Source organism: Taeniopygia guttata, chromosome 5, assembly GCF_048771995.1.
Source record: "Taeniopygia guttata chromosome 5, bTaeGut7.mat, whole genome shotgun sequence".
NCBI classification, from domain to species: Eukaryota; Metazoa; Chordata; class Aves; order Passeriformes; family Estrildidae; genus Taeniopygia; species Taeniopygia guttata.
The window spans coordinates 13,763,911-13,786,965 of NC_133030.1; the positions used below are offsets into that span (position 1 = coordinate 13,763,911).

General features: G+C 36.9%; 1 protein-coding gene and 1 non-coding gene across 2 annotated transcripts in view; both read right to left on the bottom strand.

Annotated features, from left to right (window-relative positions):
* The window catches only part of IPO7 (importin 7), a 34,578-nt gene that overhangs the window by 6,549 nt on the left and 4,974 nt on the right, over positions 1-23,055 (bottom strand). The window contains exons 2-20 of the mRNA XM_030273803.4: positions 19,201-19,282; positions 17,472-17,625; positions 16,964-17,122; positions 14,550-14,706; positions 13,797-13,886; positions 13,297-13,391; positions 13,110-13,194; positions 9,943-10,077; positions 9,318-9,417; positions 8,206-8,282; positions 7,750-7,866; positions 6,895-6,984; positions 6,219-6,384; positions 5,307-5,467; positions 4,359-4,487; positions 2,729-2,795; positions 2,525-2,650; positions 2,136-2,233; positions 646-741 (exon numbers count right to left, since the gene is read on the bottom strand). Of these exons, the coding sequence (XP_030129663.2) occupies positions 646-741; positions 2,136-2,233; positions 2,525-2,650; positions 2,729-2,795; positions 4,359-4,487; positions 5,307-5,467; positions 6,219-6,384; positions 6,895-6,984; positions 7,750-7,866; positions 8,206-8,282; positions 9,318-9,417; positions 9,943-10,077; positions 13,110-13,194; positions 13,297-13,391; positions 13,797-13,886; positions 14,550-14,706; positions 16,964-17,122; positions 17,472-17,625; positions 19,201-19,282 (2,184 nt within the window). The remainder of the gene's footprint in view (positions 1-645; positions 742-2,135; positions 2,234-2,524; positions 2,651-2,728; positions 2,796-4,358; positions 4,488-5,306; positions 5,468-6,218; positions 6,385-6,894; positions 6,985-7,749; positions 7,867-8,205; positions 8,283-9,317; positions 9,418-9,942; positions 10,078-13,109; positions 13,195-13,296; positions 13,392-13,796; positions 13,887-14,549; positions 14,707-16,963; positions 17,123-17,471; positions 17,626-19,200; positions 19,283-23,055) is intronic.
* On the bottom strand, positions 6,533-6,702 carry LOC115495696 (small nucleolar RNA SNORA23). Its single transcript, XR_003960998.1, has one exon. It is a non-coding gene; the product is annotated as a small nucleolar RNA SNORA23 (small nucleolar RNA).

The window sequence follows — 23,055 nt, forward strand, 5'->3', positions numbered from 1 at the left end:
AACTTGTCATTCTGTACTTCAACAGTGTGGCACATAAACACAGATGGCATAAAGTTGAGTCATTTTTAATTGCCAGCAGCAGTCAGATACAAAGATGAAATGAAAATGTGAAAATATTTAATCACATAGATTTTGTGACATCCTGCACAGCAAATCCAACTTCTGGTTTTATAATCTTGTGTATTAAAAATGGAAAATAGAGAAAATATGTACACTAGGAAGTCCAGAAAAATCAACTTATTCATGTCTCAAATTTCATAATGAAGTCCCTGGTCCTTCTATTACATTGATTAGATTCTAGGAACTTCATTCTTCATTATTTCAAAGCTATGAGGTTGACAGAATAATTTTCATTAAATATTCACTAGAATTAACTTAGAATGCAATTAATTGACTTTTTAGAACCAAGATGCTCCTGAGGTGGCACTCTTCCAGACTCATGAAAACACCACAGTTTTGCAGTGTCCTAAATTCTGGAGCCAAAGTGTGCAGGAACTCTGCAGTGCTGTCAATCAGTAACACTGACAAGATTATCAGTTGCACCACACAAAGTGCTTGTAACAAAACTCATCTTAATACATAATTCATGCTACACAATAAAATAATTTAGAAGTATTAGTTTTAGCAACAAAAGTCATGACTAACCTGATCAATGCCACGCCCTTTACACTGAAGAATAATTACTTCTAACAGCTTTGCTGCATGACATTCTGCATCTTCTCCAGCAACTCCTGTAAGGACCTGAAACACAACCATTACTGGTGGTGCATCCCCTCAAGGAGTATTCTCTATGCGCTGCTTTTGCTTTGAAAACTGGTATGAATCTACCCTTCTAACAATGGCAGCATTAACAGCCACCAGTGAAGCAGCCAGATCTACAGAAATGGCTCAGCGTGACAACCAGAGACTGGAAACTGCTGAAAGTGGGCAAAAGGAACCAAATGCACAAAAATTCAAGAACTCTATGGATGCTGAGCCTACCACAGTTACTGTAAAAGCATCAGCTTCCGTTTTGCCAAGGATTATTTCCATACACAAAAGAAAAATTTTTCTTATGCATCAATGTACTGAATTTTGTAGAAGGTTTATTTACAAAAATGGGATATCCAATGGAAGACCATGCAGTACCTAAAACTTGTGTTAAAAACTCACTGTGCTCAGCTAACACCAATCTCTAAGTGGTCATGTTATATGTAACATACATTTTATATGTAACATTCAAAGAAATTACAAACACATCAATTGGCCTGGTTGCAACTTGTTTTCAAACAAAGGCTGGCAAGAGTTATTCACTATTATTTATAGAATGCTAAAATAGTTATTCACTGTAATATTTAAACATCTTCAAAAGAATTACTGGGGAAATACCACAGGCAGCACAGCTGACAGTTCACCAAAGCTCTTTATATAGACACCAACACACCATATCTAGGAGTGGAAAACCGAAATTCCCACATGTTACTATTAGAGATGATAAAACATTAACACACATCTTATAAAAAAGTATTCATTTCCCAACATGGTGCTAACATTCTGGAAAGCTGTGTAGTCTACATTTTGACTGGACAAAGAAAGCCCAGTAATACAAACTAGAACACAGAAACCCTGCCCAAAAGTGCCTGGACTGAGTCAGACCAACTGCATTCTGCTCCCAGCTTTCACCACTGACGTGGCACAAACTTGGGAAAACAAGTTCCTATTCCTGTCCCTTTGCCTTCCATCCCTACACCACTTACTTAGCTAACAGGCGTCAGACCTTCAGCACACATACAGCACGTGTGTCCTGGCCATGGTGAGGCTACAAATCCCAGAGGGAAGAATCCACCTACCTTCTGCAATCTGTCTTGCATGCCTATATGCACAAAGCGTATTACACCAAACCTGCTTTGTTTATTCTGCTTTTCTTATGTAGGATTTATTTTTCCCTTCTGCCAAAAGCATGTATCTGAAATTTTGATGCAGTCTCTTTAAATTTCTCTGCAATAACTTAGTAATTTTGGGAATCTTAGAGGATGTTAGATAGCAAAATGCTTTAAAAAGCAGAAGTCAAAAGCTGCTGTGGAAGAAAGTACCCAGTTTAACACAGTTATTTCTTCAGAGATGGCAGGTTTGTTACCACACAGGAATCTACTCACCTTCTTGCACATACTGTAGATCATTTCAAGATACTTTGTGTCTGACAGAAGTGTATCTGTATCAACAGTGACATAATTATGCAAGAGAGGCATCATATCTGTATTAAAAAGAAGGATGATCACAGTTAGGTATCATCTACCTGCTCTTAAAATCAGAATAAAGTCTGTAATAATTACAGTTCTTGCTTAATGTTTGCCAAGATAAGTGTGTGCAAATCATAGGTGCCTCAGCAAAACAAGTCTGGTAGCAGTAACAGCAAGATAAAAATACTTCAAGTGTAATCTCACTTGAGTGTTTTCCTAACATTTCAGTCATGATGCAATTTATTGTATGGCTGAAATCGCATCCATGAAACCCTCTAGCTTCCCAATTTATTTATAGTACTTACCAGTAAAATAATCAAAACCATCCTGCTGGAAGACTTCAAACACAAGAGGAAGAAGCTGCCACATTTGTGCAGAAACCTGTTGGCAGGTCAGACTATGAGCCAAGGAAAAGATCTCCTCGTAGAACTCTAAAACAAACAGAATTTAGGTAAATAGCATGCCAATCTCATGTACTTCTAAAAGTACGCCAGCAGAAGTACAGATACCTAATACATGCTGCTGCAAAACTGTTCCAATCACTTGCAAACAGATCCCTTCCAGCTGCTGGGTAATCTGAAAATAAAATAACAGGTAATGACTATTTTCAATACTTTGGAATTGAAATTAAACACATTTTTAAATTTGTCAAAGTAGCTTCTATATACAGAATATAGTTTTTAAGAACTATTAGAAATGTCTCACATTTTAGAGCACTAAATGTGTAAGAGCATCACTCAGCTAAGGATATACAAGATAGTGTTTAATACAAGATGGTTTTTGAATATGGAAGAATCTCATTATAGGGTATCCTTTAAAAAGAAAAGCCTGACTAAACCTCTGCATCAGTTCAGTCCCATTAAAACACTGTAAGCAAATATACATGTATATGAAAGGAGTAAACAATGGAAATCACAGGAGGTATTTGCTGTTCCAGAAAATAAATTAAAACAAAAAAAACTCAAAAAAAAAATCCTAAATACCAAACCACTTCCCAAACCTAGCTTAGGATGTTCATATGACACGGAGACCATTAATGCAAATGCTGGTCCTACAGATACAGTCAGTGTTCCCAATTAGTGTATGTTAGTTCATGGAATAGCTAACAAAACATTAGCCTGTCATTAGCCTGTTGAGGGCACTCACCTTGCACAGGGACAGGTAAAGGCTGAGCTTCTGGTTTTAGCTATGCAGAACAGGATTTGAAACTAACCTGCTAAATACTTATATCTCTTGGAACACTGTGAGATGCCTCTAAATATTAATGTTTACTGGTCAACATTTTCAAACTAAGCTCCTCAGGACTAGCATATCATTACACAGACTTCTAATTTAGAAGGCAAGGATTTGCTGACAAAAACAGGTACAAGCAGCTCTAGCAACAAGTAAATGAGCTGAGCTGGTCCTTGGTGTGACAGCACTGTATACTTGGGAATTCCCTTGGGAATTTGATGCTGCTTCTTTAGTGAAGTCTTCAGAGCCCTATAATTTCTTACTGAACTCTTTACTCACTAAAAAACTGTAATGTATTTATTAAAATACCATAGCTTACTTTGTCAAGAAAGATTTTAATCAGAAATAGCATCTTTTGAACTGGCTGTACTCTGCACAGAAGTGGCTCCATTCAGTACACGAAAACAAAATGATAGAAGTTTTAATTCCAAAGGAAAATTCCCCAGGGCAGATGAGGCAGGTAAAATCCCCCATCTCTGAGCACAGCCACAAGAGCTGTATTTACCCACGTCGATTCTGTCACAGCGAGCAAACTCAGTCAGCAGAGTCAATGTTTGCAGCTATGTGAAGCTTCATCTATTTTGTTTGAAGGGCAGACCTCATCAAATCAGATCTGTGTTTCCAGCTGAGCTGAGAGAGCTCCACCTGCTACAGACACATTTGAACAAGAAGCTGGATTCTTATGGGAAATCCTGTGGCAACACTTATGCTCTATTACTGCATGCACTGCATAAGAAAAGTGACCCACTCTGTTATAACTTGGCTACATGTTAAGTACTTTACTATTTCCTGTTTTAACATATTTTTGGCCAAAAGGACAGTTTTACAGCTAACAATGCTAGGACTACAAAAGACTTACAGCGTTCTTAGACCATACATATCAGCTTGAAAGTAATTTTTACTTACTTCCTTGTGATCTTCAACTACACTGAGAAGTGTATCGATAGTATTCAAGATTCCCATTGCTGTCACTGCTTTGTCATCACTACCCTCTTCATCTGGACCAGTCTGGATCACCTGGTTAAATGTCATTGCCTGCACGTAATAGTAGAATAACCCATAAATATGTCATTAAATTGTGATAATCTGTCACTCTCCACAATTTCAGAAGGACTTCTGCTGACAAAATGTGTACAAATAATAGCAGGTGACTGCTCTGCTCCAGAATTTCTTCTCAGGATGATAAAATTTGGATGTTAAACCATTGGAACTGTCACCCTTTATCTACTCCTAAATAAAAATATATAAATGACATTATGTCCCATGCAAAAAAATACATTTTCCCGTGGTAAGTTCTTCTGACACAAGGTTTCCTCAGTAACTGAACTAGACTGGAACATTTGGCAGGCATTCCCAGAGAGGACACTCCAACAATTCCATTTTAACTCCAAGACCTTTAATAGGGAAGCACTGAGCTGACCTCTGCTTTTGCAACCATTAATACAACTTGCTAGATATGGCCATTCAAGCTCTGAATTTCTCCTGCAGATTCAACTTTATTTTCACACCAAAATTTTCATTTAAAATCTACTCTTTAATGTTTTAAAGAAGACTACGTAAGTGACATTTTAGAAACTACCTAAAATGTGCTACCAATCTCATTATTACCACTATCAGGAGGAAATTATGTGGCAAATATTTCTAGAATCATTCCTAGAAATTTCTAGTTGGTTTAAGTTATGAAGACACTTCCGATGAAAAACTGTCTAAATGCAGAAGAAAATTACATGTGTCAATGCACTTAAACAGGCTGGAGTAACAACAGCTATTAATTGATGGTCAAACTCAACTATCAAATTTAAACACCAATCTTTCCCATATTAAACATCTTCCCAAGCCACCATAAAGTCTCACCAAATGCTGTGTCATTTCTACTGCAATTGGGGTAACTTCTTCACTATATTCACAGATCATCTTCTGAATCACATTAGTAAGATCATCATTTTCAGTCTCTCTTATAATATGAAGCAAAGCTTGCATTACAGGTCTAATGAATGGAGTAATATATTCTTTAGCTGTAAAACAGGTGGAATGATTGAATTAACATTCTTAGAAAACCACAGATGAGTTTAAGAACCTGTACCTCAAAGAACTTTATTTAGTGCTTCAGCAATAACAGGCCAAAACCATGAGTAGAATAAATCATTATAGCGATACTGCCATTCAGAACAAATTTTAATAATATATGACAAGAGGATCAAAATTTAAGTATGAAAACCACAGCACTGTAGTCTGAATTAATAAAATACAAGATTACTGATCAATGCAAATGTTAACTGAATGGGAATGGTACATATACACATTTATCAAATTACCTGAAGTATTAAATATATAATTTATGTTTGCTTTTATGTGGCCTTTATGCCAGCTTCAGGAATACTAAGCCATGTAAAACCTGCCTGGATCAAGACAGCCTTTTTTTTGCCTTTAAATAAATTTTAACATGAATTAATATATGCCAAGACAGATATTACCACTGTATTTCTGATTCAATTATTAGGTGGTATAAAACTGGATTTACTCTACCTGAAGCTCTTGTTTACCATGTTTGAATAATCCTCATGTCTTATGTTAAAATGCAATTTATTTTGTAATTTATTTAAAAAACTAAACTTTTCTAGCTGAAAAATTATAGCAAATGATTACAAGTTACAATTGCAAGAGGGAAATTAACATCAGGGAAGAAGAAATCAAGTCTGCCTGAACATCACAAAGTTAACACCTATTGCATTAAAGCTTCCCACAGCTGTAAGAAAAGGCTCCTACCTTTCTCTTGATTACTGATGAGAACTTGAAGAGCTATTGCAGCTTCCACTTTCACAGGCATTTCCCTATCATCTATCAGACACCTTCTCGTGAGTTCTAAGGCTGTCTGGAGATTCTGGTCACTTTTAAACTTGACTTCACAGAAATAATGAAGAACCCAGCAAGCCTGGAAAAAAAAAAAAAAGACATTGAAGAAATTCAGAGCTCCAAAACCTACATACAGGATTATCAACTATTTGTATACCCGTAACCTACACAAATTGTTGAATCTGAGGTGCAACTGCTGATGAATAAAGAAGACTTTTCAGTGATGAAGATGTTTGAGAGTGTGGAGGCTGGTCAGCGGGCAGACATCACTAAACCAGTACTATGATCTCAGGTTCATCTTTGGCCACAGGTTTTGTGTGAGCAGTACAGTCTATGTGCAAAACACACACAGACCCTACCACCAGACACAGATGGGAGACTGTGCACACAGCGCTGCAGCCATTTCAAAACTACACAGGGGCTATCTATAATCACATGCAAAAACTGGTACTCATCTCTGGAGTAAGTGTACCATTTATTATGAAAAAGGTGCAGAAAGGAGAGCATCTGTGAGAGGGGAGAAGTTGCAGATTTCTGAATCCTTCAGCTGGAACAGTGTATCTTACCAGTAAATGCCACACTTCCTTACCCGTGCTCTCATGTAACCCAGCTCACTGCTGAAGAGAGGGAACACATGATTCTGCAACATATATTCCATCTGATCCTTATAGATCTTTTTCTGTCAAAATATGAAGGTAGGCACATCAGTTTAAAACTTCATATAAAAATGTATTTCTAGCCCAATAAAAAAGTCACACATGAAAGTGTGAGGAGTGTAACCTTCAGACTTTTCATTTATCCTTTTTTTAAAGTCAATTAGGTAACAATGATCTCCTGTATTAGTAATTAAACTAGTATCCTACATGGGTTTTTTGAATTTTCAGTAATAATAGTGACACCATTTTCCCCAGCCATTTTTTGACCCCAAGAGACACCTTTCAGTGAGCAGCACATTAGCACCAAAAGTAAAAGTGGTCAGGGAAACTGCTTAGAGCTTTAGTCCAAATACAAGACCATGCCATTCATCTATTTTGCTACCATTTTAACGGAGCAACATCTCTAATTTCTTTTTATTTCCTCTCTTCTAGACACAAAACCCAGTCCATTAAATAAACAGCCTCTCACTGGATGCACTTTTTTCCTACAAAAAAGGGAATGTAATTAAGTGAAGCACAGACATGGTGTAGTAATTCTCACCAGTAGCAGAGAACTTAAAGGAACTTAATAATCTGAACATGACCTATAAAACTTTGGTAATTAAGTAATTAAGCTGACATTAAACCCAAAACAATTAAGTTCAACAGCTTAAAAAAAACTGGCAGCAGTTCAGCAACTTGTGAACTCTGAACTATTTGCATTTCTTCTAAGGCACTATATGTTAGAGAAAGCATAGGAGGGACAAAAAAAAAAAAAGGATGAAAAGAACTAGATTTGTTTTGCTTACTTTTAGGAGAATTTCAGCCAAAGAACCAATCATATGTAAAGCACCATCTTTCTTTCGAGGATCAGCATTTGGCTCCGTAAGGATCTGATAGCAAAAGCCCATTGTCTTCTGCAGGACCTAGAATATATGGTAAGGTTATTCAGAGTATTCCAATCAATCCTCCCAGGTACCATTCTCGTGCTCTGAAATGCTAATAAGCCTGCTCCAAGTCTGGAATTTGGGCAATGTTTCATGTCTTTGTTATAAACACACCATATTCTATCAAGAATGGACCCTAGGGGAATTTGCAAATACAAAAAATCATAAATACACCAGTGCAAAATAAATTTGGAATTTCAAATTTTAGCATACTATGAGACGAGAGCAGAAAAGTATAACTTTTATTAATAGCTCTTTCAGTAAATAAACTGAAAAATTTAGCTAGTGGTATTTCAGTATAATCCTTGAAACACTTACCTCTTTCCTTTTACTACACGATGTAAACAATAATGTCTGAGCAGCAGTTGTTGGAGAAATGAAGTCTTCAAATACATCTGTTAAATAACATTGTAACAGTTTTAAATTCTGGTCCTTTACTATAGTTCATGATCCCAATGCTTTTAACATGAAAAAAAGAGCCCCCTTCAGGTGGTTAATTGTGCTTTCCAGCTAGAGACAGTCCAAGTTCAAAGAGTAACACGTAGTTGGATACATATGTTTCATGTTTTTCATGATGACTGCGTCTACATGTCTAATCTGAAGTTCTCTGTCTCTTATTTTTAAGATAAATACTTTTAACAGTTAGAAGCAGACCCAACAGTCAAGTTTTGACATGGATGTTATTTGCTCTACAGGCTAGCACACAGAATTGGGTTAAAAAATGCTCCATTTCTCTGCAGAAGAGGATTATCAGAGCCTTGTGTAATATCTGTAGTGTTTATAGGTATGCCTCTGACCTGAAGGATAAAAACTCCCAAACCCCTCAAGATTCCTTGTTCTAGCCATATAAACATTCCTAGTGAAGGGAAGAATTTGTTCAGGGAGTCTGAAGGTTCTTTTTTTTTTTTTTTTTGTTCCCAGCATCAGAGGACTGCACAGACTTAGAATAAACCCCAACATAAAGTAGCAGAGCACAGGAGGTGAAATGGGACAAGTCTGGAATGCCAGGCTTACTCCATAATGTGTCATTTACCAGTCGGGTAAATCTGCTCTGAACTGTGCCATGGGTGAAATTCCCTAAGAAATCCAGGGCCTGAAATATTAGCTGTTTATGGCATAACTTTTAAATGACATTAAATTTATGTAGTTGTAGCTAGCAAGACCAAGACTGTTTGACTTGCAGTAGTCTGTAACTGTAAAAATGAAATACCTTCGCAAGTGCACAAACTCCTGTGTCATTGCTGACTATTGTATCCTCTCTCCTTTTCACCAATATGTCCAACTTCTATTATTTGATTAATGCACTGTGTTTCTCTGTTTTTTTTTTCTTTAAAAAATTAAAGCCATCTCAGTTTTCACAAAAACACCCCATAAAATCCCATCCTTTGCATGAAATAATTTTTTAACATGAGCAAATTTCAAATGCTCACCAAATTTCATGCGGATATATTCATATGGATCTTCTTGCCAAAGCTCTTCATCAGCATCTGTATAGCACATCAATGGGAAAATAACATCTTGGATGATTCCCTTGAATAAAAAAGAGATTGAAAACAGATTACCACTACTAAATCAATCTCTATATTGTGTCCTGTGTTTCACAGATTTTCTCCATCCTGTCACTTCCTCATATAAAATGGTAGCATTCTAAAACTATTTGGATTTAGGGTGGATTTATGTGGCACTTTACAAAAAAGCAGATCTTTTGTGTTTAGGTAGAGTTACAATACAACACAAGATACCAGACTGGCTTTGGATAATGGCATGTGGAGATGATGCAATGCCATAAATTCAGCAGCTAACAGCATCTCCAAATATGCTGTATTAGATTGTAATCTTTAATAAATTAAAACAAAAAGGAAAGACGGCAATCAATTAGCTGGCTTTGTTCATATTTCAAGGTAACCTTCACTAAATTGGCTTAAACTCTTTCCACTAGCAATTTGTAAGAGAAGTGCCTAAAATGTGAATTGTAGCAGGGCTGGAAACACTGTACAGTAGACTGACTAATGTACTTCTGAGTCATCTAAGTATTAAGCCTCCAAAATGGCTTACTTGAATATGAGGTTTCAGATTCTTCCAGGTGACTGCATGAGACACTCCTTGATTGATGTAATTTAGCGTTTGCTGCAGAACTCTAGGAGCCATGTACTGCTTTTCCTTGTATTGGTACAGCACCTTCAGCAGCACCTAGAGAAATCAGATCTCATCAGTAGCTTATATTGAGCACATCCCATTTTCACCACAATCCTACCCTCCCTCACAAGCCTACATAAGACCCCCTCAAAATTGAACAAATCCCCCATTTATTCATTAGGCTAAAATGGGTACTGACTAAGCCTTCAACAAATGTCATTGTTAATTTTATAAGACAATTTGCAGCTCATACTGGGTTCTTGCACATCTTTTAAAAATACCATCCTTTAATAACACAAACCATACATGCTAATTCACCACCAACACACCCCAGCGGGCCTTGCTCTCTGAGGTTTATTATTCCATCTTCACTCTTTGGGGGCAGAAATTCACACCCAGCCACTGGATAAGAACACTCTACACTCAGTCTACTGATCTGTGCCTCTGTGCTGCTTCACAGCCACCCAGCTGTGTGAGCACTGTGAGTGTGTGTGGAGTGATTCATCAGTCAGTCACTCCCTTTGGCTTTCTGGCCTCAACTCTTCTGTGGTGGCACCCAGAACTCCTTCACAGGGATCCACCTGTGCTCAAGTCCATGGCTCTCCACAAATAAGGTCATGAAAAGGACACGGGACCATGACTTGTAATTAAATTACAGCTCGCAGGGGAGGTTTGCATGGGTAATGCAGAGCGAATTCCCTTAGCCCAATCCAGGTCAGTGGAAACACTGCACCTTCAGAAGCAGCATCACTAACTGGAGAAAAACGGCAAATTCCATTTCCAGGATTTCATTTAAGTCTTCACATAAAATAAGCATCTTTTTTTAAATCTAAACCCAAAGCTGGAAAAATATCAATCAATCTGTAATGCTACCAAATTAAACATCTAGGGAAAACAAGATTCTTTATTTTGAAAATGAATACTGTTGATACCATTTATTACACAAAGACTGAAGTGTTCTTCCCAAAGGAATTGTCTTGCACTTCAGTTTAAGGATGATGCACTCATTCATCAAAATAGTTACAGCTTTAAAAACAGTTTTATGCTCTAGATGCTTTATCACTTTCCAAAGTTGGAACTACTTGTGTTTAAAAACCGTCAGGTTTTAGAGAGAAATGACTTGATACCAACACCTGAGTACAAGGTTTTGTGGCATTAGGTATTGAGTTAGGATAGAAAAGAGAGCAACAAGTTCAAACTTGCAGGTTTTTTTAGTACTATTCAAGGAGATGCATGTAGTTTCGTGACTGAGATGTAGTAGGTAAAGATATTTAAAAATTAAGAAAATGTTTAAGACCTGCAGTAAGGACAAGCAGGGTGGACACTCTGGGGCAAGGAAAATAAAATTCTATAACAGTGCCAAGGAGCTACAAGGCAGCAGTGTCCAACCAGGGCTTAGTTCTGGCTCATGAGAAGTGTCTTGAGCAAAACAGCTGCTAACACAAGGGGTAAATTCAGGGTATTCTAGCTAGGCAGCTCAGCCTGGTTTGGACAAGGTAAGAAAGTTTAGCTAAAGTGAATGCTGAATGTACAGGATTCTTTTTTTTTTTTTTTTTTTTCAGAGGTGTGGAGGCTAATCAATGAGATGTAATTATGACAATAATATTAGCAGTATATTTCAAGTTTATACTTGAACCATTTGTAGTCTTATGCCTTATATTTATCTATTATTCCTTTACTAAAAGGGTGCAAACACTTTGGAGAGTAGAGAGAACTCAATGAAATGTGTTATCCAAATTTGTATTCTTCAGTATTTCATGGATTTCCAATTTGTGTAAAGAAACACATCCTGCTCAGAAATCTTCCACAGCATTTATTTGACAGATTCTATGTCCTAAGCAGAGGCCCAAGTTCTATCTTCTGCAGAAAAACGGAGGGCAGAACCTTAATATAGTCTGTCTTCCTAAACAAGTTACATTACTGTTGAGGAACAAACTAGGCCTACCAAAGTATTGAATTTTTAGCAGTTTTCTTTAAATACCTGAATTCTTAGGAGTTTACTAGCTGCAAAAACAATAAGGATAAAATTTGATTCAAAGAGAACGTAAAGAAAAATAAGTATTTTGTCAAACTTAAAATGAGCTTTCCAAAGAGTACTTTTGGCCATAGCCCTTTGTCAGAAGTTCATTTTATCTTGGAAGTGCAAAGCAAGCAGTAAGGCCTTAAAGAAGATGCAATAATGATCTGTCTAATGTCACCTAGAGGTGCCAGGTGAGCACGTCAGGAAGCAAAGCTGACACCACTTTCCTGAACAGAATGTTGGGATATATTGCCTCACACTCCATGTGAAAAATGCTTTCCATACTTAGGCCAACCTTCAAAAAGCGTGGATTTAGAAGATACTTTCCCTACATTTCTTCTTTTAAAGTCCTGTGATTCATTATAATTTCATTAGAAATTAAGAGAACTGAAACTAAACTAAGAGCTGTTTTTCTGACTCAAAGGCTTTGAAGAAAACATTTCACACTGTGAAATTTTCATAAATCAATAGTCTATTTACATTTGCAATATAATCACCTTAAAGATATTTATGATCCAAATATGAGGAAAATTTATAAAAACATACCTGAGGTTTTTAATTAATCCAAAGATTGTTAGCATACAGCAGACTCTAAAACATGGCACAAGTGGCAACCCCAAAACAGAGAGATGAATGGAAAGGGAACATCAGAATTACCTGTCTATAAGAGAGGCTCTGCTTGATCAGGCTTTTGCAGAACGTTGAAAATTTAGCATTTACAGTCTTGAAGTCAAAAAAAACCCTCTATCCGAGTCTAAAAGGTAGTTCTGAAGGTCAACTAACACCACATATACCCATCTCTTCCAGAAAGGAAAAACATTTGCAGCATTAGTCTGAAGCTCATCTGAGGGCTTTTAAGTGAAAAGTGGATTGTGATATGTGGCAAATCGATAATTTATTTACCAGTCTTTTTTTAAAGCCCATAGACATCACTGCTTTCCATACCAATGTGCTAGGAAAAAAATGTGAGTAAGAGCAAGAAACCTTTTCAGCAAATACGGAAATAAGCCACCAGTACTAACTCTAAACTTATCTCAATACTCCCGCCACACTCAGTGTTTCTTACTTGCTGAACACCAACAGCAAAGGCCTTCAGGAAAACTTCAGCAAATTCATTATACTCCTTGGAAACATTACCAGGGCTTCCATACCTAGAATTAGAAGAAAGTACGTAAACTCAAGGGTGCAGCAATATTACTGACTTGAATGTTGGCTTGGGGTTTTTTAAAAAACAATAATGGAAGAGAAAATACCTCTCAAAGAGCCTAGCTAAGATATGCAAAGCCCACTTCTTGCATTTCCACCAAGGCAACTCAGGTCTATCATCTTCATCAACCTGAAGGGTTTCCTTTACGGAAAAAAAAAGACATTATTTACCAATTATTCACAAAGAGTTCAAATTATATGTAACTGGAACAACTACATAGTATATGTTGCTTTTAACCTGCCATTTTAACTTCTAGCTTAATAGAAGTATGAAGTAGAGCATATCTAATAATAAATCCCATGAAATATGCCTAAATGATCAGTAAATTTTTGAAACAAGAAGCCAAAATAAGTTTTACTATAATTTTAAAACAGAACTTGCATACAGACTATATATTTTAAAAATTTGTTTAGTCTGTCTGAAAGTCCCCATTTAGCATAATCTTTTTATTATTTTCTTGGCACCTGTAGAGAAAAAAAGAATGCAGAAATAACATTCTAGTGAATGCAAAATACTTAAAGACATAAATAGCCAAAAGCCACTTACAGCTGGTACATCCCTATCAACAACAGTCTTCAGGATTTCTATCCACTCAGTCAGGTTTTGCTGATTTATCAACTCCAAAGGTAATGTGTACTGGTTAAAAAAAAAACAAAAACCAAAAAAACCAAAGATTAAATTATTTTTTAATTGCTTTATAGTAAATTTATGTTACTTTTACAGTTAAAATTTTAGCTTTCAAATCTTTCCCTACTCTTACTTACCGTGAAAGATTAGCAATTTACCTCAAAAACCAGGCTAAAGGACTCAACACAATCTAACCTATATCCTAAAGGACTCAACACAATCTAACCTATATCCTAAATATCCTCAAAGGTGCTAGAGGTCTTTGCTCCAATTCATTGTGCTTATGCAACGCTAAAATGCTACTTAAATGGATGTTACTCTAATTTCTGAAGCATTTAACAGCAGTTCCATTCCAAACTGCTATATTTACACTGGTAATTCTCTGTAGGCTGGCCTCCACAATCTGTCCTTAGAAAACTCATTTTCTAACTGGTTTTCCAGCAAACGCCCTACCTTAGAGGATGGCATGTGCAACTTTTATCTAATACCACCCAGGAATAGCACTGTTCAAAAGTAAAAGCACAAGACAATCACAAACTTGTGATTCATGGAGCTGAGTAGTAGGGAAAATGATTCAGATGTAATCTAATACTGTAATATTTCTGTCATTCACTATTCTAAGGAAAAGCATAATGCTTTAAATTATTGTTCAAGTATATACAACTTTTTTACCTGGACAAGGGCATAAAATATTTTGAAGATCTGTTTCTGGATGAGGACAGACTGATCAGATGGATCATTCAAGAGCTGAATGAAGCTGTCCTTCAGGACTGGCAGAAAATGTTGCATTGCAGCTATTAAGGGACTCCGCTCCTCTGGTTTCTTGTACCTTTAGAGAAGAACCAAACCAGTTTTGTAGTTCTTTCAGCTGGCTTTAAATTAAAAAAGCTCACCTTGCCCCAGTGTAGGCACAAGTAGGTTATATGACAGCTCGTAATAACCTGTGACTTAAAAAGAAACCCCATGGCAGTTCCTGTGAAAGAATCGGAAATAAAGCCAGAGCCAGATGGTGTTACAGATAAGAAATGCATTAATCAAAATTCACAGTTTATCAAAATATTTGCAGAAGCTACATTGCTTCACTGACACTGGATAAAGCAAGCTGAGGAGCCTCTCACAGTCTGGCACTGATGGCTCTCACATCTCACCATTTAATTTGCCCAAAGGCAACCATCTGATAGAGAAGGTAGGATTCCAGGCTGTGGGGCAATTCTGAGCAGGCAATCACCCTTGAAGTAAAACCTGAGACCTTCTATGCTAGGGACAGCCCAGCAGCTTGCCCATGCTGCAAACAAGGCTCCACTTCCTTTCTCCAACATTTCAAAATTCCTGAACGGAAATAAAGCCACATTTTGAAATCGTTGCCCCAAATCTTAATTTATAGACAAGAAACTCCTAATTGATTCAAGAGTTATCACAGCAGAGCAGGATCTTTTCTATACTGGTGATGACAATAACTAGGTAAAATATCGTTTTGTGATTGTACATTTATTTCTTGATTCAGCAATCAACACTTGTCAGACTCTTGGACTCCTGTGGGAGATTTCTGGGTTATAGGATTGAGCTTTGGTTTGGTTTGTTTTTCAAACACATTTTTGGTAGACTTTTCACTAATATTAAATATCAATACTCAGCTTCCTGAACAGTGGCAATTTTCAGAATATAACAAGAAAAAGACTACTCAGTCTGCTGGCAGATGGCATGTTCTGCAAGAAATACTACAAAACACTGAGCTCCAAAATCCTGTTCAGTAATACAGTTTTCATGTATTTTCTGAACCAGAAACCCAAACATGAAGATTAAATGTTGCTCAGGAAAATGGTTCCTAATTTCACCCAAAAAATTGAAAAATACTAGAAAAAAATACTATGCAAAAAGCAGCCATTTGATCTTGCTGGTTGAATTTGAAGCTCCAAGATGTTTATGTCCCATGTTAAGGAAAAAAAATTCAAAACTTAAGTATTCCTACAACTCAGGCAGCAGAAACTTGATCAAAGTAATATTACATAGATTCGTGTTCCACTGAACTGACTGAAACACACGGAAATGTGCACATTCCTACACGATTGATGACATGAAATTCACCCTTGTTGCCTCCACAAGAAAGCTGAGCAAGCAGAAGCAGTTCCTGGCCTCAGCTGAAGTGTTTGACCAGCTGAGACTACAGACACACCTGTTGTCTTATCACACAGTGACTGCATTCAGATCCCTAAACATGGATTTCTATCATCATAATTCACTACCGCTGAACACTTCTTGATTTACAGCTCCCAGATCTCTGCAGCATATTTGGTTAAAGATCTTTAAGCTGAAAACCAAGTGAGAATTTTTTTGCTTTCCTTTCCTAGCAGGACTTACAATTTTCAGCCACTAAGAAAACTCCCACTTGGGATTACAAAGATTTTTATGGCATTCCTGTAAAAGTATTTTTGAGAAACTGACATTCACTGTTTTACACTGACTGACGTAAAAATCATTAAATTACATGGAAATTTTTCCATGTAACATTTTAAATCAAGAACCTCAAACAGAAATGTTATGCATTCCAATGCTTTGAAAGAGTAATTTGTGGATTCCATCAGTTCCACTACTACAATTCCCTGACTCCAGGACTGTCCTTTTCTCTGATCATACCAAAGTCAGTTAACTAATTCTGAGCTCCCAACATTGCAGATTTCACACTTTGAAACCTTTCTATGGTTACTGTCACCAAGTACTAGAGTACCAATTGTTTACAAGTTTAAATGTGATTTAAACAATTCCTGCAAAAGTCATGATTTTGAGCAGACTTTCTTACTACCATCAATCCATAAAAAACAGCTACCACATTAAGGTTTTCAAACATCCTTTTTCTGAATTCAAACTTTTAATGAAGGCAGTCTTTCTGTAATTTTTATTTGAGAAGATGCATGAGCCAGCATCTGCCCAGCAAGTAGTCAAGAATACTTTCTAAGATTATGTTTCCATCACCTTTGTGCAGTCCCATAGACAATTCTACATGGTTACAGTAGACACAGAGTACAAAAAATAGACATCAATATACTAATTCTGCTGGTTTATATGGAGAAAGACCAGAAAGAACTTACTCATAGTTTTTCACAAGTTGATAAAGACAGAGAAGAATTCCAAGCCAACAAGCACTGTTGTCAGACTGGAGATAAAATCCAATTTTCTCCACAACTGCAGTCCAGCGACTTGGATAATCATACTTGATAATGTGGTGAATGCAAGTAGTAAGCTGTACTCTGGAAATCAAAACCACAACAATTTAAAAAGTTACTACTGTTATTTTAATAATATTCTTGTAGTGTTGAAGCAACAAATACTATCCATACTTAAACTTCCTTTTTGTTTAGAAGGTTTAGGTTCTATAGTTTCTGTTTAATATTCTCCATTTAAGGAATTACAAATTCCTACATGCTACACAAGCTGAAAACTGTTTTTCCATATAGATTAATTCTATGTTTAGGATACGCAGTGTGTGACTATGATGCTTAGCATGTGGGTGATCTTGGCTGGGGGAAAAATATAAAAAGAAAGAAACTCAACAGTCAGAATCCACAGGCAATTCACACAGAGGCTAAAACTGTGCACCTGATCAGCTCAGGAGAGTGGATAATGGCTTCTACGATGTTCTCACGGATACAGTGCCTGTCCTCTTCTGGGATGGAGTAAGGTGGGATCTCTCCAGGAGCACTTTCACGGTCCGGCCAATACTGGGTTATCATATTTTTCAAATAGATAACCCCTGTGAAACAAGAGGGGCAAATCAGCTGGCAACCACTCACAGCACAAAACAAACACATGTCTTGCAAGCAAATGTTTAGAACAAAACGAACCAAAATTACAAAAACATTGGCCCTTCCTAAGCAGGTGAATCAAAATACATAAATCATGCAAGTTATTAACCCAATAATTTACTAAACTGAGACTCACCCATTTAATATAAAAATACTACAGGTATTGCTTTGTGATTCAGGTAAGCAGTTGTAAAACTATTTAGCAACACACTTCTGAAAAATCCATTATAATGATTTTCTCAATATTTTCATTAAAACTGAAAAAGAAAAGCTGATCAATACTAATGACAATCTAAAACATGCCTTGTAAAAAAAAAATCTAATTAAGTTTGTGATACAGGAACGAATGCTAGAGAAACAGAGCTCCTTTATATCCAGGTTACGGGCTACAGCAATTTGTAGCAATCAGGCTCCTGGAACATTTACCATTTGGCAACCAAATCCAAGCTGCTTGTGTGGCAGAATATAAATCACAACACTTGGAAAAGTACTTAGAACATGCAACGGTAAATCTAAAATGGCAAACTGGTATCAAAGTTACTGTTACTCTAATTCTACATAAAAGTCAATAAAGCAACCTCTTTTCCTAAATCCCAAATGGACCTTTTGAAGATTCAGAAACCAGAGGGTTTCTGAAAGTCTCTGCAGAGGTCAAGAAACACTCAGCAGATTAGTACAAGACAGAAGTGATAGGGACTTCAGCCAGCCCTCAGAGGGATTTATCAATAATTGCTTTGCAAACACACACTGTAAGCTGGGCCTTCAAGGAGCCATCCTCACTCTCCACAGGATGCTTTAGGGTTTAATTAGCTTACATGGAGGAGGATGAAACTTCAGAGATTTTCTTCAATCTCCTTTTTGCATGTTATACTTGTAAAGCAGTAAGCTTTTTGAGTCATCATTTGAACGGTACTCCCAAGCAGTAAGATAAAAATGCAAGCTAAGTTTAGGCTACAGCTTAGAGTAGTCTACTACATGGAAGGTCCAAATAAACAACCCAGATCATATCCTCCTGACCAGTCAGAAAACCACTGAAGTATTGTACTAAAAACTCTATCAAGTAATGCTCTATCAAAAAGCAGCTTTAAGGTGATGTTTGGATCTGTCAGTAATCAACATCCACTTTCACTGATGGCTCATGTACAAATAAGCAGGGTTCCAAAAGACATAATCTGTTTTCTTCCACTTAGTATGTTTAGAAACATTAGTGCTCCCAGTACAAGTTTAAATGACCTCCTTGGACCCAGTGCACCAGCATCATAAACCATTCTGCTTCCCCCAGGAATGTTCACAGGAGATAAAGGGGAATAATCATTCAAGAGTCAGACACACCTTTTCTTTCTGCCTTCCTTACTCAGTGTATGGTGCCAGATAATAATTCGTGATGACTATAATGTGAGCAACTCCCAACTTCGGAGTGCTTGACATTAAAACCATTAGAATTCTTTAACAGTATCTGCATGTGTTCTTGTGTGTATGCACCATTTGAGTAGATACAATGACAAAAATATTTGAAAACTTGCCTGCCTGTCTCACTGGTAAATCCAGTTGCTCGGACATAGTGATCTGAAGCAGAGTTGAAACAAAGTTCACCGACTTATGTGCCTATGGAGAAGGAAAAAAAAAAGTTAAGTTTTAGAATACTTCCATTAAGTTTTACAATATCTTTATAATGATGTAATGCAATCAGTAGAATACCAGCAATTCAGCCAGTTGCACAGGAGTCAGCTAATCAGCCAAAGCATTCCAAAGTTTTGTGCTCACTGTATTTTGTAGACAGCAAAGGGGAGGAAAAACCCTACAGTTTAAGGTAACAGAGTTGAAAAAATCACTGAATAGGAATCAGCCTTCCACAGTCACCAAACATGTTCCCCATTCAGAACAAACACTTGAAGCAAGAGCACCTGAACAGCCTGAAAAACCCAAGCACAGCAAGTTTACAGTGACCTTTACCAAGGTATGAGTTAATTCCATAATAAGCTAAGAAACACATGGGAACTGTGTTTTAAAACTAATTCCAACTCCTACTTCATCTTTCTGAAAAACCAATTTCAAGGGATCACTGATGCACTACTGCAGCAGCTGCCCAGAGAACCACACCACAGCAAAGCAGCGAGATCCAAATGGAGACACATTTGCAGAGTAACAACTTCCCAAGGATTTGCTTAGAAGTAGTTTCACTTAGAAAACAAAACATGTTTTTTCTTTCCATAATGAGAACTGTCACTGAGACTGGATTGTATTTTCAATGAGGAAACAAACTTTAATATTATTATAACACACTTTACCCACCTATCCCAAGCATCAGGAACTCCAGACAACAAATTAATTTTGCTGGGAAAAGTGAGTTGCAATCCTAAAAAGCTAACTCTGCTTTTCTTAACTGAAACCAAACATAATTTTCCTCAAGAGTCCATGGACATGAGTTAGAGTGGGAAATCCCTATTTTATGCATGGAACAAAAATTCACAAGGGAGGCCAAGGCCTGGAACACTTATCCCCAAAGGCTGTGGGACCTCATCCTTAAGAGACATTCTGTTGGACAAGTCCTGATCTACCTCATCCAACCTCCAAACAGCTTTGCTTTTCTGCTTCATCTTCACTTACATGTCAATATAGTTTCCTATGTTCTTTGCAGTTTCTCTATCAAAGACAACAGCACAGATCCACATAATTTAACCTGTTGAACTCTTTAGGAAAACATCTCTTACCCACTTGTTACTTTCAAAACCATTGAAATTACACACACTCTTTATGAAAACCAAATGGCTGCCTCAGATACTGCAGCAACTTTATATCATAAAGAGAAAGAATCCGAAATTATCCTTCCATTCCTTTAGTATGACCAAAAAGTCTTCTGACAGTATGAAATAATGACAGGATTCCTCCCAGGTGTGTCATGCTGCTCAGCTCACTCCTACAGTACTAAAATGTTCTCTTCAACTTTCATTTTCCTGAGCAAGTATCTGCAAGAGGTTTCAGTATAAACAAGTGTGAAAGGAACAGCCTGGGACATGACATTGGTACTCAGATCTGGTTAGTGCAGCTTGTTTTCTACCTCCTGTTCTTTCAAACAGATTTCAAATGAAAGACAAACTTGACTTAAGAATCTGCCCAAAATCTTAAAACACTGTTGTACACATTCATTGTGTGCACTAAAACTCTACAGGCTCCAGAGCACCCAGAAGCATCTGGTCCCACTGAAATGTTTATTTACAGTGTGGTTTGATGAACTGAGAGTAACTGACACTGCAATATGAGCACATGTCCTGCTGACCCATGTCCCTCTGATATTCCCCAAGTCCTCAAGAAGCAAACACACTTTCAAATTAAAAAAAAAAAAAAGTAATTGCCTTCAACTGCCAAGTAATGGTTGAATAAATAAATTTAACATAAAATTTCCTACATGGGTTTGATTTCTCCTACAGCTCCAGGCCCGCTAAGTTGCTCCTTTCCTTACGGAGCATGAACAGACACAGAGTCCTGCAGCACATTCCGAATGACATCAGACCCTAATTCAGCACAGCACTCAATTACACGCTTAACATTAATGGCAGCGGAAGTGCTCCTGTGTTTAACGTGTTGTGAACCTGAAGAAAGCTTTCAGTTTCAATAACCTTTAACTCACCTACAAATAAGGTCATATTACTATCCATAAAATGGACTTAAAAGTGCAAACTGATGCCTTTCCACAAGGGCTATAAGCTTAACAGATACCTTTTCTATAGTGAAAATTTGCAATGTTTGCAAAATCAGAAGCATTTAATCCTATAATTTAACAAATGAAGGATTACTTTCCCTTTCCCATGATAAATGACCGCTATACTTATAATAAAAACCATCAATTTCAGCAACAAATATGGAAATAATGCTTAAGAGCTACTAAGGAACTAATGGGGAAACAAAAAAAAAATTAAATTTTAAAAATCTTATGTCATAAAAGAAACAAAAAAATAGACAGCAGTGTACAAAACTGCCACACACTGAAATTTAATAAAATACCAAAGAATGTGTTCTTCATTTACAAAGATATAATTAAGCCTGTGCCTACAGCAGGCTACAGAAGCTCCCTAGAAATATCAATTCTACCAGTATGAGGGATTAATATATTTTCATTGGGTTCTTTGGACTATAGCAAACTTTAGGGGACAAAGCCAAAACATCTACACCATTATCTGGTTTTTTTTTTTTTAATCTTTAAAGTATCAGCCTTATTAGCATCTGAAGCATCAGACTTCAACCAGCCATGAGGATGAGCTGTTTTATCACCTTTAGTGGTTCAAAGCAGATTCAGTCAAGATATAATCTGTGCTTTTAATACAAGTAAAATACCTTGTACTTGCCAATCAAAGCCTGCTCTTAATCCTCTCCATTAAGACCTACATTCACACAGAGCTACATTAACATTTCCATGCATTCTCTATGGAATGTAAAGGACTCCCAAACTCTTCACAGAGACCTCCTTCCCGAGCCAGGTGATTGCAGAGAAACAGAGCTGTAGGGATGGGTAGGGACAAGTTCCATGAAGGGTGTACTGAATGCTCAAATAAAACACCAAGTACTACAATCACCTCTCACTGCTCTGCTTCACTCTTAAAAAGAGCATCCAATGTTTTACTGGCACTTGGAGAAAAACAACTGATCCTAAAATAAGACACCACCATAGGTGCCTTTTTGTATTTACAGCATTAAAAAATACACATCCCTTTCAGCCATTTCCGTCTTTAATAATTTTACTCCCCCAAGAGTGCTGCCTCTCAGGACAGCATGCTCTTCACTGACTGCACAGCTAAAAAAAAAGCCAACCAGACTAAAAACCACACCTATTTTGGGTTCAGTTTTGAACTAAAATCAGGATTTCACAATGGTCACTATCACATACTCTAAACTGCATGAAGAACAGTTTTTTAATACTTTAAAGTTTTGACATTGGTAAAATTTTGACTTTTGTTCTCTTGCTCCTTGTTAACATGTACCATTTAAAAGTAAACACTAAATTTAGAGAACTACAGTATTAGTTAAAAAAACAGTTTTGTCACATAAGTCAGTTTTCCAGCACTTAACTCAGCATTTAAAGAAAAACAAAACCAAAACTCATCTCAAGTCCTTCCCCTTTACAAAAGGTCCAACATGCCATGTCACTGGTATGACTTTGCTGTCTAAGAGCCAAAGAATTCGGGGACTTTTCCCAAGAGCAATCTTTGCTATGCAGCCTGGCTAGCTGAGGAATGTGTTCTATCAGACCACAAACCTTGCACCACTGTCTGTTAATACCAATCACTGCTCCAGAACTCACAATCTTTTTGCACATTGCTGTTTTTCCTAACATGGTTGCTTTGTTACACATGTGCTAAAAGAGACTTTTGAGAAAAGTGTCA